Genomic DNA, 17,189 nt, shown 5'->3' with positions numbered 1-17,189 from the left:
GTGCTAGCTGCTCCCTTGGGGAGAAGGCCCAAAATGGAGCAAACATACCCAAAACCAGAGGATTAAAAACACAGACCCCCCCGGTTGCACTAGAGCTGTATTTTCTGCCTTCTGGATGTAACAAGCTGCTGATTTTTAAAATTGCCTTTTGATCTCCATTTTTATAAGCACCCATCAACACCAACAAATTATTAACAGTTGATAAAAAGTCAAACAGTTGTAAACCCACTCCCAAAATCCACCTCTTTCTGCTTACATTGGACCTCAGTGAGGAGCAGGAGAAGATTAACACTCCCACCATCGTGGAGGGCCTGCAGTCCTCACTCAGGTTTGCCCCTCCATGCCTGCTGCACTTCCCCTGGATGCACAGTTCGCACTTGGTCTGATCCTGAGGTGTCAGTGGAAGAGGAGCAGCATGGGGAGAAGCAGGAGGCAGTGGCTAAACCCCCCCCCGAGAATGTTCATCCTCAAGCCCCAAATCCCTGCAAAATGCACCCTGGGCTCCAGCTTTGTGGAAAAAATTTTGACTCCTGTGGGGAAAAAAAACCCAAAACTTTCAGCAACTCCCCTCTTTCATGGGCTGGTATGAGGTGTGCCTGCCACACCAGGAGGGTTTTGGGGTCCAAGGGTCCATGGTGGCAGGGCTGCAAGGTGCATCTGCTGGCTCTGCTCAAGGAGTGGGGGCTGTGCACCCTCCACACCCAACCATCTGCCTCCCATCTGACAGGATGCTGTTGAGCTGCCCTTGAGCAAAAAGAGGCTGATTTCCTTGCCACCCCAATGCCAGAGAGCCAGCTGTGGGGCTATTGAGTTACATAAAAAGGCAGGGGGTTTTGGGTTTTTTTGTATGGACTTTCAAATTAAATATCCATAAAGCTTTTCAGACAAAAAGTGGATGGAGTGTTGCAAGCTCATCTGTTGGAGCAGCATGCTGCAAAGAAGTGCTTTGCTTTATACATCACTGGACCTTGTCTTTCAAGGAAAGACCAACTTCACCATGAGCCAAACAGGGAAAAAACTAATTATAAAACTGGACTGTAATGTGGGTTTAGCTGTGACCTGTATTTTGTCAGGGCCCTTGTCTAAAATTTAGGTCCCAAAGATAAAAGTTGCTGCCTTTCCTGGTAGTTTCTCCTCTTCCTCAGACCAAGCTGAAGACTGCATGTGGATGGGGAGGCAATTCTGGCAGCAAAGGAGTGACTGGGACTGCAAGAGGCAGAGACCTGCCCAGTCCTGTCTGGGCTTGCTGATAACAGCACTTTATTCCATGGCTGAACCCTAACAACAACCTTCTGCTGCTTCAAGATACCAGTTCATTTAGTTTTGTTCCCCTTCTATTCGCTTGCAGGCAGTGAAATGGGGGATGAAATTCTGTCTGTCATCTCTCTCCCTGCTTACATCCTGATAGTGAATACAAAGCCCTGAAAAGGCCCAATCCTGAGTGATCCTCAGAAACATGAAACATGGTTTTAACCCACTTCCCCTAAATTCTCTGCAAATCCTAAGCAGAAAAGTTTCCACTTGCAAAACCTTATTATGAGACATCTAGCAGCATGAGAAAAGCCCATTTTCTTCCTCAAGATGAGTTTTTGAAAAGCTTTTAGGGACATTCTCCCTATTTCTCTGGTCCAAGCTTCCACTGACAAACAGCTGAGGAACTGAAAATACCTCTGTTCTCCCACTGAGAAGCAAAAGAGTGAAATGTGATTGTTAAATTAGATGTTATAAGGAAAATTAAATGGGTCTGGGGGAAGAGTGGGGCTGTTTGTTGTTGAGTGGAGTGTTTGCTGGGGTGGTGGAAGTGTTTGCACTTGCAAGGCTCATAGGGGATTTTTGGGGAAATCAGGGACAGAGTGTGAGCAAAGCTGGCCACTTGCCCAGCCAGAGCAGTGGCCAGAGTCATTCACCTCATCTCCCCCACCTCAAGTGGGTGGGGGAAAGGCAAAGACTTCAGTCTGACTATCAGCATCACAGAAAGCCACCCGCCCGCCAGCGTAATCCACAACCACTCCATGTGTTGGACAGTGTGGCTGTGGGGAGAGACATGGGCTGGGCCAGGTGAGAGCCTGCAGCTGCCCCAGCACTGCCCCATGGCCCAAACCCCACATTTGGGGCTGAGACCAAAGCAGCCTTTATGGGACACGAATTCCCAAGCCACCCCCAGTGCCCTGTCAGGAGCAGGACAAATCTTCATGGCCCAGCAGTGACAGTCCCACACAACATCCTGCTGACCCAAAATACAGCAGAGAGACTCAAAACTCTCCATTCCTGAGGGCAGAGGAGCTGGAGGTGATTCCTGGTGGCCTGCAGTCTGGCCATCCAATGACACCAGGATTTGGGGTGAGCTGTGGCTGGATCCAGGGTCATGGTTGCTGGCAGGGAGAGGGATGTTCATGAGCCTCTATGCATTGGAATATCACCTCCAAAAATTGCACCAGAGCATCAGCTCCAGGCACTGAACCCAAATGGGAGTTCAGTAAGTCCCTGAAGCCAGACTCACCTCTCCGGTACCCCTCTGAGTCTTCCTCCAGAGGGCACGCCAAGACGTCTGGAAAAAGAAGACAACCCCAAAGATTTTTACCTCTGGATCTCGCCCTGGACCTTTCCCATACCCACCCTGCTGCACAGAGAAGGCAAGGCCACCTGAGGTGGGAGACACAACCCCCTTCATCGGGGCATCACCTCTCTCCACACATAATTAGTGTCCTAATTTGGGTGCTAATTAAGCATCAACAGCATTCTGCACCTCCCACCTTCAGTCTTCTATCCCTTAAGGCTAATCAGGAATAAATTCCTGATTTTCTTTTAAATAAATGAGCATCTGTGATGCTTTCACTTTCCAGCCAAATCTGCCTTCCCATTTTTGCTTAATTAATTCCTTTTTTTCCCAGTTTTTACCCTCCAAGCACCTTTAAATTGTCACTGCCTCTGCTAGCATGTTGGTTTTTCAAGTAAAATTCTCAAGCTGTTTCCTGCTCTGACATCAACAGCAGTGATGGCTGTACCTTGCTCTCTGTGCACCTCGAGAGGAGTAAATTGGGTTGTTCAATGCCAAATTTCCTTTCCCCATTGCTAGAAAACCACCGGGACATCTTTACTCACGTGGGCAAGGCTCCCACCCCTGCAAGATATGATGGAAGATTCCCCCATCATCACCAAGTTTTGGATTAACCATCAACCCCCTCCAGCTCCAAAGCAAAAATCCCAGAGGAAAAGAACAGGGAGAGAAGATCTGAAAAATGGAGGGCTTGGGGCCAAAACTGGTGATGTTTTTGGCTCCAATACCTGTTCAAGGTGGTTCAGACATCCTGGAGAGGAAGGGAGAAAGATGCTTAGGGCTGCTTTCCTGTAAATAAAAGTAAAAAGGGGGGGAACAGATTCTGGGGCTAAGTTTTGTCTCACCCATAGCAGGTCACCATCTGGTTGCTGGCACTTGGCCTGGAGCTCTGCATGGCATTGCTGGATCCATGACATCTCGGCAGCTTCACCATGTTGCTGTTCCTCCAACCTCCAGCACACACGATGGAACCAGGAAAGAAATTGTGATTCCTGGTCACTCAGCACCCAGCAGAGCCCCTTCAGCATTGCCTGTAGCTTCTGCTTGTCAGCCCTGCCTCGAGTCTGGGGGATGAAGGAGAAGGAGGAGGATGCTGGAGGGGGAATGAAGCAGTGTGGCCCCCATGGTGCACCCAGATGGCAGCACTACCCACCAGCATCTCCTGTCTTATCTCCTATGCTGCCTCAGTCAGCCCAGCATGTCACTTGTCCTCCTCTTGCAGGGTTTTTTGGGAAGCTTCAAACTGCTTCTGCAGGGAAAAGGGGTTTATACTCCTGGAGAAGGGAAGAAAAGAAGGAGAGAGAGCTGGAACCCCTAAAGTACCATGGATATGGCCAGTGCAGATGGCCCCATCCTCACCCTCCTCTGCAGCTGCACTGAAGCAGATATGTACATTCATACCCATGTTATAATGAACTTCATAGTTATGCTGCATGCACACCCTCACCTTATCCATACAGTTATGCAAACACACAGTGATACTTGGGCACTACAAGTCTCCCAGACAGGCTGGATATCCCACCTCTCCAAGGTCTCCTGTAAAAAAGTTGCCACCAGATCTTAAAAAGTTCTGACCACCCTTCAGTTTCCATCCCCTTTCCCCTACTCCTTCCACCCACAGCCAGGTCAAAACTCCCTTTGGGGACCTCTATTTCCCCTCTGCACCCAGAAGTGGAATATGAGCCCTCCACAGCACAGGTGCCAGGTGAGAGCAGGAGTTTGGAATCTCCAATATTTTGGTTTGGTCCACCCGTTATACTTAACCGTTTCATACTTAACCCTCACCAAATTGCAGCATTTCAGCTCAGTTTTGGCTTCTAGATGCTTGCATTGCTTTTTTCCCCTAGAAAGACAGGGAAAAGCCTTGCCTCTGCTAAAAATACATATTCTGGGGGCTGAGTTTTAAGGGAACTTAGAGTCGTTCCGGCAGGGGAAGAGTGTCTAAGATGGGGATCCACTCACCCTGTAGCAGCGAGCGGCCTCTTTGAGCAGCAGAGTGGGGTGGGGATGATGCTCGTGCAGGCAGCACAGACAAGGACTCCATCACAGTGACAGAAGACAGTGAGGTGCCTGCGGCACAGATCCTGTGCCAGCAGCGGGGCCAGCTCCTGCACGGCTGCCACCACATTGGGCCAGCTGCAGGTTGGGGCAGAAGCCACTGATGCCTTGTGAAGGCTGACCTAGAACAGAAGCTAGACGGAATTAAAGAATAAAGTATTTATTAAAAGGCCTCAGTGGATACGCCTTGGGCAGTACAAGAGCCCAGCCAGGGCTACACCCAAGATCAAACCAAAACAGTCACAAAATGGATGACCGATCACGAGATCTCTCACTTTTTTAAGTTCTAGTCCATTAGCATGTTTGAGTTAATTGTCCAATTATAGCTCTAAGTTTGGAAGCCACATCCTTCTTGTTTTCTTCTCTTCGGTCCACTGTTGTTTATGCTTTTGGGTCTGAGATTTGGATCAGTTTTCCTTGGCCCCCAGCTAGAGAAGAAATTGTTTTGTCCACCTATTCTGTGAAGACAGCTAACTATCCCTTAATGTGAAGCTCAGAACTACACACTAAAGCAGTACAGAACCCGAAAAAAGCTAAAAGCTAAAACCTGAGGCATCACCACCGTGCGGGAACGGCACCCGGCACTGCAGGCACGCAGCGCCGCCCGCCGCGCACAGCGACAGGCAGCGCCGGCAGAAATTGTGGCCGCAGCTCAGGATCGTGACAGGATCCCGGAAGAAATCCAAGCAGACGGCGCAGCAGCGCAGCAGACAGGTGGTTTCCTCCTGGAGGAAACCTGAAATCTGACGGCCTTTCCCGCGGCCGTGGTTGTTTACAGGACGCGCTCGGGGAGGCGCGCACGGAAAGAGGCCTGGCCCGGTGCCCCTGAGGCGGCGGCGGGCCGGAACGCTGGGACCGGCGTCCGGAGCCTCCCAAGCAAAGGCAATCCTGGGCTGGTCCGACATTCCCACCGCCTCAGGCATGGAACAGGCCCTCGGGCCAGCGCCAGTCCTGGTTTACGGACAGAAGGGAACGCAGGCAGCGGCAGCTGGGGCCCAGGACGAGTCAGTGACACGGGGAACTCTCACCCCTCCGCTGCGCCGAGGGAAGGAGAGTGAGGCCAGAAGGGGGCTCCAGGAGACAAGGATTAAAGCAGGAATGTGGCGAGTGAGCAGAGTTCCCTGGAGCTCATGTGGATACCAGCTTGGAGCGGGAGGGTTAGGGTGAAATAAAACCCCACCGCTGTGTGTATTTTAACTATAATAACGTTAACGGAGTTTCAATATACTATATCCCATTTTAATATAAGACATATATATGTTTAAAAATAATGCAAATTTTATTATAGAGCTATAAAAATAATAAGAAACCTATAATGTTTAAAATACTAATCAGGAATTGTAGTTATGAATGAGGTAGATAAAACAATAAAAGCAGTTCGATGTTCCCAAACAGTTGTAAAATCCGCTGTGACCCAAAACTGATCAGCTTTGGCTTTTTCACGGGGAAAAAAAAATAGGGAGAAATTATGAGAAAAAAAAAACGCACCGGGCATTTGTAAGTCGCAGAAAAACGTCGTTTATAGCCTCAGGTTTGCCTCTGCCCCTCTGCCGGAGGGGTGGGGGCGCATGGAAAACTCCTTGTCATTGTTGGATCTCGGCCAGCGGCGCTCTGCGGTCCCGCCACTGCCTCCTCCGTGTGTGGAGCGGGACAGGGCGTGACTGCGAAACCGAACCTAGACAAAACACGAAGATGGATGTCTCGGGGCAAAAAAAAAAAAAAAAAAAAAAAAAAAAAGGACCAAAATAAAACAAACAAACCCTCATTTTTCTTTTTTCTTTTTTTTTTTTTTTAATTATACTGCTAAGAAACACCCGAAAATTACTTTGGTTTCAGCAGACCAACCTAATCCTTAGTTAATTCTTAATTATTTCAGGCACTTACTGTTCTTTTCGAAGGAGAATCTCAGCCTACATAAGGATTCTGCAGCAGCAAGAAAAGTCGGGAATATGCTAGGTATAAATATTTTCCCAGGAATTTTCTCCTCGGGGTGAGGTGGCGGTGAAGGGGCTACACGAAGAGAGCGGGCGAGGCGAGGCGAAGCGAAGAAAAAAGCTGCCTCTGGGGGTGGCCGCTGCCTTGGGTGGCTGTGGCGGTGCTGTGTGAGCTGCCCCTCGGGGCGGCCGCTGCCCCGCGTCCCAAAGAGCTGCGCCGCGGGACAAGGCGGCGATACCGGAGCCGAACCGAGCCGTGCCGGTGCCGGAGTCACCACAAGAGCTGCCCCGAGGGTGAGACAGCTCTACCAGAGGCGCACCGAGAGGGTGGTGCGGTGCGAGCCGCCCTGGTCGCTGCCCAGGCTCCGGGAGCTGCACCCCGAGCGGGGCGGCGGCAGAGGGGCCGCACTGGAGGGGGGGGGGGGGAGAGATGAAGAGATGTGAATGGAATGTACAGAGCAGAATAAAATAAATAGAATTAAAGAGCCGCAGCGGGGGATGGCCACTGAGAGCTGCACGGCGGGACGAGACAGGCGCTGTCCCGCGGGGAGTGGCCGCTTATCGTGTGAGGGCAGGCGACAGCCAGAGCCGCGGCAGCCGCTTCCAGCGGCGGGGAGGAGCGGGACGTGCTGTTCTCAGTCAAGGCTGTATAGTTTAGGACCCGAGACAGGTCCGCCACTCCGCACCCGGGAACCGGGACCCGTGTGTGCCCCTTACTCGCCTACTCCCTTCTCCCTAGCCCAGCGGAACCAAGAAATACCTTAAAATCTAGCCTATGCATACACACACGCACACGAACACGCTCACGCGCATGCACAAAAGAAAAATCGGGGGTGTTTTTTTGTTTGTTGGGGTTTTTTTCGCCTTTAATTCATGACCTACATGATGAGCAGCAACAGAAGATTGGTTACTAATTATAGCAGCTGGGAGGGGAGTTTTCATAAAACCATTTCTCTCCCTAGGAGTATGTGCAGCACCTAGGATAAGGATGCACAGGTGGCATCTTGCAGAGTCCATCTACTGTGTCCGCATCCTGCATCTCCTGGCAATGACCCCCTGACGGCTACTAGGCCAGCTCCTGGCCTCAGCAGGCCTCTCTGCCCTCATCCTGCTCCTCCTCCTCATCCCACCACACCCTTTTTCTCTCTGCCAAAAGCTGTAGGAGAGGAGTCATGCCAGTCTCCAGCATCATCTTTGCTGTGGGGAGACCCATGGGGGGATCCATGTCTGGGAGGAGGGAAGAAGGTGGGGAGTGAGCAGGTGCAGAGCTTTCTGCTGCCCTTCCCTTGGACAAGCTCCTCTTCCTCCTGAAATGCCTCTGACTTCTCCCCAGATAACTAAATTATCCCAAAATGCAACTGAATTGCTCCCAAAATAACGCTGAATTCCTCCCCCCAATACAGACGAATATCTGAATTATCTGAACATATCTGCATATCCAAATTATCCCAAATACCTCTGCATTCCTCCCCAAAGCCTCCGAATTCTCCTAAAATATCCGATATCTACCCAAATACCTCTGAACTTCTCCAGGGCCTTCCACAGAGCATCGCTTTGGTGGCAGGAGCTCAGGCTCTTATCCAGCTGCTTGGGGAGCCCCGAGGAGAGGTGGAACCTCATTTCACTCAAGCTGGGAAAAGAAATTAGAGGGACAGATGTTATGTGATGGATGTAGCAGCCAAGCACCTCTCCACAGATGGAGTGATAGGGACATGAAGCAACCAGTTGCCACATACCTGCTTACGATCCTCCCAACATCCTAAAAGGAAAAAGGGAGAAAAAAGGGGAGTTCAAGACCCCATAGGCAGCACTTTGGGACAGCTTTTGGGTAAGAAAGGCACTCACCTGGGACAAGCACCTGGCCTCCAGCTGCCCGATGAGTCTGTGGAGCTGTGCAACCCCCTCGGCCACCCGCAATGATTTTTTGGCATGGGTAGCTGTGAAGGTGCCGTCCAGCTCAGCCAGCCACCGCAGCTCGGTGCGCTCCCGCTCCGCCAGCAGCGGCGCAGCCGCTCAAACTCAGCCTCGATGCAGCGCCGCTCGGCTTCACTCATCTCCTGGAGGAGACAAGAAATCCATATGCAACCCTCAGACCTGAATTTTCCCCTACTGAGTTAAAGGACAAAAGTGCTTCTGCTGTAGCCAGGGGGGCTGTAACACTGGGGCAGGGCTGGGGATGCAGCTAATTAGCGACTGCAGGATAATTATGTACTTCACGTCGTGGTTCTCCTTTTCCCTCCCCTGTTGCCATTCCTCTCTATATTCTGTCCAACCAATCTAGGTCCTGAGAAGCAGGGGGGAGTGATAATTCCATGTTAACAAATGTCCCTTTATGACTCAGTCTGGGATGAAAATAAGCAGCACCATGACATTGATTTAAAGTGTGGATAATAAGCAGCTGCACATGGAGGTGGTGCTTGCCAAACCTGCCCAGGATCTGCACCAACCACTCCAACTGGATGTAGGACTTTACAGGGTGCCAGGATGCCTCTTGGATATGATCCCACCTGTTTCTTCAAGAGGGGCTTGGGGAAAAATAAATACCCAAAGACTCATTCAGACTGCTGAATAACCTGTATCAGGTAGTCCTGGTGTCTCTTCTCTTCACTTGCTCTCCAGTCCAGAAATTCTGCCAACACCTTCCTTAAGGATTGCACATGAGACTGGATTTTCTCCTGAATACACACACACACAAAAAACCACCAAACCAAAACCAAACAAACAAACAAAAACAACAAAACAACCCACAAGTGAAGCAAACAGCTTGTTTGTATAATCCTGCCTTCAAAATCTTACATTATTCAGGGGAGGAAAGCAAATAGTCTCCCTAAAAAAGCCCCCTCATTGCCTTCCCTGGAAAGCAGGGATCAACTAATTTTGTGTTTTTCCCACAGCTAGGAGCAGGCACTAGAGCTTTGCTTTCCCAAGAACAAATTAAAATATTTTCACTTTGCACCTTTTTTCATGGGGAGAGAGAGGGGGAAGGACTGATGGGTCACAGGAAGGTGATCTCACAGGTTTCATCTGGTCCTCCAGAAGTCTTCATGACCACAGCCTGTGGTGTCTCACCCATTGCCTCCTGAGGGGTTTTTGTCCCTTCAGCACCAAGAGATGAAGCTCTGGCCAGTGTCAGCAGAGGGGTTTTCTGTGGCTGCTGTGGCCATGCTGCCCTCCTGGCAAGGAGAAAAGAGTGCTGGGGGTTGGCTGTGGCCTGGGGTGAAGCTGCCTGCCCTTGAACCGCCCCTGGGTGTTCCTGTGTTCAGTTCCCAGCACAAGCTGCCCCAGCTGGAAAAGCAAACGTCATCACCCACAAGTAGTCTTTAAACAAATTTTATATCCACAAGTTTGTCTTATTTCCAGGCATTGCTGTCACATTCCTCACCTGGAAGCTGCTTCCAACTTTGCCTTGTTCACCTCCATCATGTGTAAGGGGCCAGAGTCAGATTTGGGGAACTAGGGGGGCAAAATTTAACTGATTTTTCCCTTGTGGTGCCATGCAATAATGGGTTTTTTTGCAGTGCTTTAATTTTCCTCCCTTTCCTCCCCAGTGCCTGTGTTGAGAAAATAAATGGCCCTGATATGGGGGAAAAAGGGGCAATCAGATGGTGCAGGTGTCCAAGCACGTCATGGCCCCATCTGCAGGCAAGAGATTGGAGGGCTCCTCCCTTCTTGGCTGATAAAAGCTGGCAGAGGCTGAGACAGGACTGAGCTTTGGCTGAGCCTGTGCCAGAGAGAGGAAGAAAAAAATCCCAAGAAGAAAAAACTCAGTGGAGAAGCAGCCAGTAGAAGAAAACCATCTGGAGGAACCCGAATACAGCACCAGCGACAGCAAGGAAAACACCAAGAAGGTTTGAGTAAGAGGGAAAATCCCAGTGCCGATAGGGGGGTTACATCACCCTGATGTCTGGGGGGGGGGGGGAGAAAGGGGATTTTGAGTCCCCTCCCCATCCCATGAACTCAAGAAGGGAAGGGATTTACCCTTGCATTGGTCTCAGGATCTAAAGGTATTTTGCAATGGAGGGTCGTGATTATAATTTACTTCTCCCTGTAACAATCCAGCCAGGGAATTTGGATGAGAAACAGCATGGCTCCTGATTTTATCTCCATTTGGGTGATTTTCTCACCTTTTTCTCACTTTTACTCATTACCCGCTGCTTTAATCCCCTTATCTGCAGATTTGCAGACAAAAACACATGGAAAATAAGCAACCTGTTTGTTTTCAACTGTCACAGCATGGTTTATTCAATCATTTTGGGGTTTTACTACTCATGCCCAGGGCCCTTTAGCGTGGGCAATTCCTTGTTTGTGTGCAAAACCCTACACTGACTTCCAGAGGATGAATTTGAAGCCATTTGGTGCCAGCTCTTATCTCCCCCATACACATTTTCTCCAAGGTCAATAGCAAACTTCCCCTCTAACAAGATTTCTCTGGATGTGAGAGGTGAAGGTGGCTTATCTCAATTTTAGGGACTTTCCTCAGTCAAATAACTTTGTCAGATTTGACTGATGAATGGTGGAGGCAGAAATGGATTTAAGATGGATAGATTCAGCCTTCAGCCAGCTCAAGGAATGGAGATTTGGGGGTATAATAATATCTACAATGGAGATGGGTTCATCCCAATGTGCTACTCATGTTCCCTTCATAGTAATTAGGGAATTAATTGATTTAACCCATCTCCAAGGGTCTTCCCATAAATGAACCAAGCTCTGTTGCAACTGTTGAATAAAAATAATGCTATTTTCTTGAAGTACTTTGATTAAATGTAGTGGTTTAAACACATTTTTTTACATAGAAAGGGGCAGAAGCTGAGAGAGTGATGAAGGATAATAATTGGATTTTATCCTTTCTTTCCTTGTTCTGTGCCTCCAGTCAGGAAGAAAGGACTCTGAGGGTGCAATGGCTTTCTTCCTCAAACCACGGCCATGCACATGGGACCTTGCCCTGGACTACCACACCGCCAAACAGTTTGAAGGTAATCAGAGGCGGCTTGAAAGGAGCAAAGTACCCATTCCTTGTGTTTTCTGGGCTGAGATGTTCAATGGGGTTGGAGATTCTCCAGCTCCACCTTCTGTCTCCCTAGGGCCTCCATCTCCAACCTCCATCTCTTTGTTCTCCCATCTCCAGCCTCAACTGGATATATATCCTCCATCTCCTACTTCCACCTCTTCACACTTACATCTGCAGCCTCACCCTTCCTCTCCCTTTCTCTTTGAAAAGTCACCAGTGAAGGCATTTTGGGGGTGTATTTTCTCTAGGCTTAAATTTGGCTTCTGATTCATTCTCTGTTTTGCTTTTCAGTGGATGTAACCCTGGATCCAGCCACAGTGGGCCCAGAGGTGATCCTCTCTGAGGACCTCAAGGAAGCCACCTGGGGCAGACCTCGATGCCAGTGGCCCGAGGGTCCAGGCCGGTTCGACACCGACCCGTGCATGCTGGGCAGCGAGGGCTTCACCTCGGGCCGGCACTACTGGGAGGTGGAGGCCAATGGGCGCTTCTGGGCCGTGGGGGTGGCCCGTGAGTCAGTTCAGAGGAAAGGCCGGGTCCTCTTCAAGCCCAACACTGAAATCTGGGGCTTGCAGAAGTATGATGAGCTCTGCGTTGCCCTCACAGCTCCCTCCCACACCTCTGTCCCACTCCTCAATGGGGAGATTGGGGTCTACCTGGATTATGAGGTGGGACAGGTGTCTTTCTACGCTGTCAGCAGACGCCAACGCATCTTCACTTTGCCTGCCTCCTTCAGTGGGGAGAGAGTCTTCCCCTACTTTTGCGTGCTCCTCTCAACCATTAAACTATCCCCCAAGGGCTGATGCCCTGAAAAGATCCTCCCAAAAGCTGGTTGCATCACAGTGGTTGGAAATGCTGGTTGATGCTCCTCAACTGTAATTTTCCAAGTCTTGGAGTAATTTCTAAGTCAGTTCATGGTCCTTCCTTCATCTTAGATGCCTCTGTTTTGGGTTGTGCCATGATATTGGGTCTGAGCTTAGCACGGCTCATCTTAAGTTGTTAAATTCATGCAAAGCTTGTTAACAGGAGCTGGACTTCCATGAGCTTGTTTTGAGCTAAAATCTTCATTTTTTTCTCCCAAATACAGCTTCCTCTGGAAGTTTCCTTTTGCTGACCTCAGTGCCTATGATTGGCTGGGCTTCCAGCAAAAATTAAAAATCTTGATTTTTGCAGACTTTGTATTAATACCAGCAGCTATTCCTCATATTAAAACTTATCATTTACTATTGTTTTATATCATTTAAATCCCCTTGTTATCACAAGGATGTGCTCACATCCACTGTCCCCACTCTTTTCCTCTGCTGTTCCCTACACTTGAGATGGATTTCCAAGTACTTAGCATGTAAATATGCTCCAGATAGAATAAATTTCTTTTTCTCTAAGAAGTAGAAGGCATCTGTATTCAGGCCATCACCAAGTTGCCCCAAACCGAAAAAGAGCCCCCAGAGCTGCCCTTCCACCCCACCCCACTCCCTCAGATTCTTAAGAACTATCTCATGTGGATCCCCAAAGTCTGCCTTGTCCCAGAAACACTTTGTTGGCCTCTGGAAACGCCTAACTCCTTGCCCAGGGGTTTCAAAATCTTTTTGAGATTTTCTTTCATGTCCCTATGGTGCACCAGATACCTGGGAGTGAGAAGGCCTCCCTGCAGCACCCAAGGAGCTGACACAGAGGTTTGGAGGCCGTCTCATCCTGTTGCCCTTGCCTGAGCTCTGCAGCTCATGTTTATTACAAATCCAGCTCCTCTCAGTGCTGCAGTGGGAGGAGCTGAGCCCATTGTCATCCAGGTAAGCACAGAGCCCACTACCATGGATCCGAAACCTGGAAGTACAGAGGACATAATCCATTTCAGATGGAGCAGCAGGAAAAAGGAGAAAAGTAACACATAGGCCTCCCTCAGCTTCAGTTCTCAGGCATCCTCATGGGCACCAGCATGCCAAAACACTGACACTGATCTATTTCCAATATGAAACCCAAAGCTTTGCAAGAGAGAAACAAACTTAAAATAAAAATCCAAACTTAGGATTTTCTCACCAAATATACCACTCCCATCTTTGAGGTCAAAGGGGAAAACAAAGAGCAGTTCCAGATGCAATGTTGCCCTTCCCAAACATTGTCCCATTGCTACCTCTGGATTTACTTCAAGTACAAGAAGAAATGCACATTTTGCGGCTGAGGAAACACCAACCAACACCTTAATAATGAAAAACATGGACTCACAGGTGAGATAGAGGTGAGCGATTCACCCACAGCCATGGCTGCTCCTCATCCTCCCGCAAAAGGCCAATCCAATGCTCTGAGATGCCTTTGTACCTCATCACAAAGCTCTGAAAGAGAGGGAAAGATTTTTACCTTCTTCCAACCAAAACCCTCCATTTTGCCAGTTGCTTATGCTGCTTTAGGGCTTCTTTGGGGCTTGAACATTTCAATCTGCTATCAGAAAGTGTCATCTAGAAACAGGAGTTTATCCCTACAGTCCTTGCAGCAGTTGGCTTTGGTGAGGAATTTGAAGAGACCCATGATGACATACCCTCAAGGCCTTTTCCCCAAATTCTCACCCCAGATCTTCAAAACAGATTCTGGAAGAGCAGTCACAGAAACCAAAAGGTTTCAAATACAGCGCTTTTGTTTTTTTCCCCCCATGCCAAGCAGCTCCTCATGTCTCCTTACCAAGTCCTCCGTGCTGTCCAGCATGGCCAAGGAAGCACCAAGTGCTGAGCAGTTGTCCTGGCTGTATGTCCAGTTCCCTTCAACCTCAGAAAAATAGTAGCATTTTCCTCGGTACCTGATCCAGTCAAAGGGGCACTGAAAGCAGGGCTGGGCATGAGGCTGAAAAGCTTGCACTGTCATTAAGAATAGAACAATGTTAACAAGCAGCACCTTCCCCTTTCCTCTCTGGGGTGGAGAGATCATCCTCCACCCCATGGCTTCCAAAAGTCTTCACCTTCCTCAACTGTAGGAGAAGAGAAAAATTAAGATACTGGGAGAGATCCTGTGAGAAAATAAGCTCATCATGGCCCAGCTTGTGATGTTGGATAAGAAATACAGGTGCTGCACCTTCAAAGAAGAAAATAGGGTGGCAGACTTCAAAAAGCACATTTTAAAGAGGAGTTTCAGAGTAGCCCTATCCCTAAACATGGCCTTGGGTGTTGCTCTCTGTCATTAATGCAAAAGTAGTGAAAATTACAGGAAAAATGTCCTCTTATTCCTGCACACTTCTTGACTTGGTGGGACTCATGCCAACATCTCCAGGCCCCTTCTTCTCTGAAAAAAATACTTCTGTGTGACTGTACTCCTGAAATGGCTCTTCCTGTTGATTTTCTAAGGGTTTCTTGACGACATCAGTTCTCACACCATGGGGATGGGTTTGTTCTTCTGTAGAAAGACTGCTGGAAAATGTCCTTCTCACAGAGAGAACAGCAACTTGGGTGGGCTTTTTCTTCCGCAGGAACATGGAAATAAATCTGTCACAAGTTCAACAAGCCAAAATATCTCAGAGACATTACCTGTGAGACTAAAACTTCGACATTCACCTGCAAAAGCGATGGCTGTGATGAGCAGAGCTGTGAAAAGCACTGCCAGCATCACCTGGCAGGCGACACGTGCCTCTGGCTTCATCTCCATGCTGTGACCTGCAGGAGAACAGACCTTCAGTGCCTCTGCAGGGGCTCCCAGGGCAGCAGCACGCCACGGGCCATGCCAGGATCAAGGGTTGGCCTCGTGACAATGGCACTGGACTTGCGGTCATTTTGTGTGAGAAACACCAAATATTCTTCTTCACGTGGAACAAAAGTAGCTATTTTTTTATTTATGGGAGCTCTTTGGGGAACAGTTTCCTCCCCAGCTCCAGATGCAAACTCATGAAATGTACCATAATTAAAAATCTGCTTTAATTTCTGGGATTTACCTCATTATTAAAGTTCAGTGGAGTTTTTTCTCCACCTAAACTAAGACACTTTGGGTCATGACCTCCATTTCTGTGTCTTGTGATCCAGAATATACACTTTTCCTTCACCATGAGCAAAGAAAATTCTCTTTCCTAGGGGTTTTATACAAAAATCTTAGTGTTTTCATCCAGTAGGACTTCTCCCATTTTTTGTTTAAGATTTTCCCTTTTTGTTTCCATCATATGAACCAAATGTCATGGGAAAAACCCTCCTCTCCCCTCTTCTTCCTGGAAAAAATATTAGAAAGTAAGTCAGAAGCCAAATATTAAAAAAAAAAAAAGATATATTAAAAAAATTTAAAATCAACAAATGGAAATCAACCAAAAAATGGAATATTTGTGGGTAAAAAAATATACCGAAAAGAATCAGTTACTCAAGAGCCTCAGGAAAGTTTAATGCTAAATTTGAATAACCCATCGTGTCTGAAATTGGTCTGTTTAGAGCAAAAATTCTATCTGCTGAGTGACAAAAATTTTCCCTTAAGGGAAAAAGCTTTTTCTACCCTACAACCTTACTTCAGCTGGGTTTGATTCTCAAATACAGAAGTATCAAAATAAAACCCAAACCCAGTGATTCTACAGTTCACTGCCTTACAGTTACCTGCCCGCTTGTTCCTTTCCATGCCCAAAAATCCGGAATAAACTCTTATTTCCTCCATTTTTGGGATTCCACCTCTACAGGTGCTCTTGCCTCACCTGCCAAGCAAAGTTTCATCTATCAGAGGTGTCACAAAGGCTCTCCATGCTCAATTAAAATTTTCTCACAATTTAAAATTTTCTCCCTGCACCATATTTAAATTTTTCTCCCCACCTGAAATTTTCCCACACAATTAAAATCTCGTCCCTACAATTAAAATTTCCTCTCCCCCTAATTAGTTTTATCTGGTTAGTTATACTTTTCTCCCCTCAGCTAAAATTTTCTCCCTCTATGTCAATTTTTCTCTCTGCAATCACACTTTCATCCCAAATTAGTTTTCCCCACCTATTAAAATCTTAAAAATTAAAATTGAAGTCTCCTCAGGTAACATTTTCTCCCTGCAGTTAAAATTTTCTGCTGCAATTAAATTTTCCTCCCTGTAAATTTTTCTCCCCATTAAAGTTTTTCCCCCAATCAATACCTTCTCCCCTCAATTAATATCTTCTTTTCAGTTAATATTTTCTCTCCAAAATTAAGGTTTTCTCTACTAAAGTTTTCTCTCCTAAATTAAAGTTTTCTCCCCCCATTTAAAATAATCTTCCCCTATTAAAATCCCCTCAATTAAAATTTTCTCCTGCAATTAAAAACTTCTCCCTGCAACTGAAATTCTCTCTTCCAGTCAAAATTTAAGACCACCTCCCCTCAGCCCCCAGGCCATCCCAAACCCTGTCACCTGTGTCTGCTCTGCGGGAACAAGCCCAGTGCGGAGGTACAACCTGCTCCTGTGAAGAGAAACAAAGTATTTTTAAAAAAATGTTGGTTTGGTTTATTTTATTGTATTCTTAGGGATTTTCCCATGCCTCCTCGAGGGCAATGAAGAAGGGGCTGCCTGCCCAGGGCCACCTGCCCACCCGCAGAACCAGGGGTTCCCTTCCAGCTCCACCCAGCAACACTTCACCTTCTTTCCCAGCATTTCTGGAAATTTTTCTCAGCTAGGGAGATGGACAGTCCAAAAATGCTTTTTTTAGTGTGCAGTTGGAGGAAACACGGCC

General features: G+C 48.0%; 2 protein-coding genes across 4 annotated transcripts; one reads left to right on the top strand and one right to left on the bottom strand.

Annotated features, from left to right (window-relative positions):
* Positions 1–10,251: 10,251 nt before the first annotated feature.
* LOC139589059 (butyrophilin subfamily 2 member A2-like) lies at positions 10,252–12,778 on the top strand. Of its 3 annotated transcripts, none has more exons than XM_071425105.1 (3): positions 10,252–10,397; positions 11,420–11,522; positions 11,849–12,778. In XM_071425105.1, exons 2-3 carry the CDS (start codon positions 11,447–11,449, stop codon positions 12,355–12,357), a joined length of 585 nt encoding a protein of 194 aa, XP_071281206.1. In that variant the 5' UTR covers positions 10,252–10,397; positions 11,420–11,446; the 3' UTR covers positions 12,358–12,778. The 3 variants fall into 3 exon arrangements, with proteins under 3 accessions (XP_071281206.1, XP_071281207.1, XP_071281208.1); XM_071425106.1 differs by having other exon boundaries at positions 10,269–10,403; XM_071425107.1 differs by lacking the exon at positions 10,252–10,397 and adding an exon at positions 10,421–10,553.
* A 383-nt stretch (positions 12,779–13,161) lies between these two features.
* LOC139589061 (C-type lectin domain family 2 member B-like) lies at positions 13,162–16,159 on the bottom strand. The gene is made up of 5 exons (XM_071425110.1): positions 16,102–16,159; positions 15,088–15,186; positions 14,225–14,397; positions 13,775–13,881; positions 13,162–13,375 (listed from the first exon to the last, which is right to left on the bottom strand). The coding sequence occupies exons 1-5, from the start codon at positions 16,157–16,159 to the stop codon at positions 13,162–13,164; spliced, it is 651 nt and encodes a 216-aa protein (XP_071281211.1).
* Positions 16,160–17,189: the final 1,030 nt, after the last annotated feature.

Source organism: Agelaius tricolor, unplaced genomic scaffold, assembly GCF_023055355.1.
Source record: "Agelaius tricolor isolate 1412-34295 unplaced genomic scaffold, bAgeTri1.0.p SCAF_4, whole genome shotgun sequence".
Taxonomy (NCBI): domain Eukaryota; kingdom Metazoa; phylum Chordata; class Aves; order Passeriformes; family Icteridae; genus Agelaius; species Agelaius tricolor.
The sequence above is the reverse complement of the archived record's forward strand: the minus strand, read 5'-3'. Positions and strand labels throughout refer to the sequence as shown.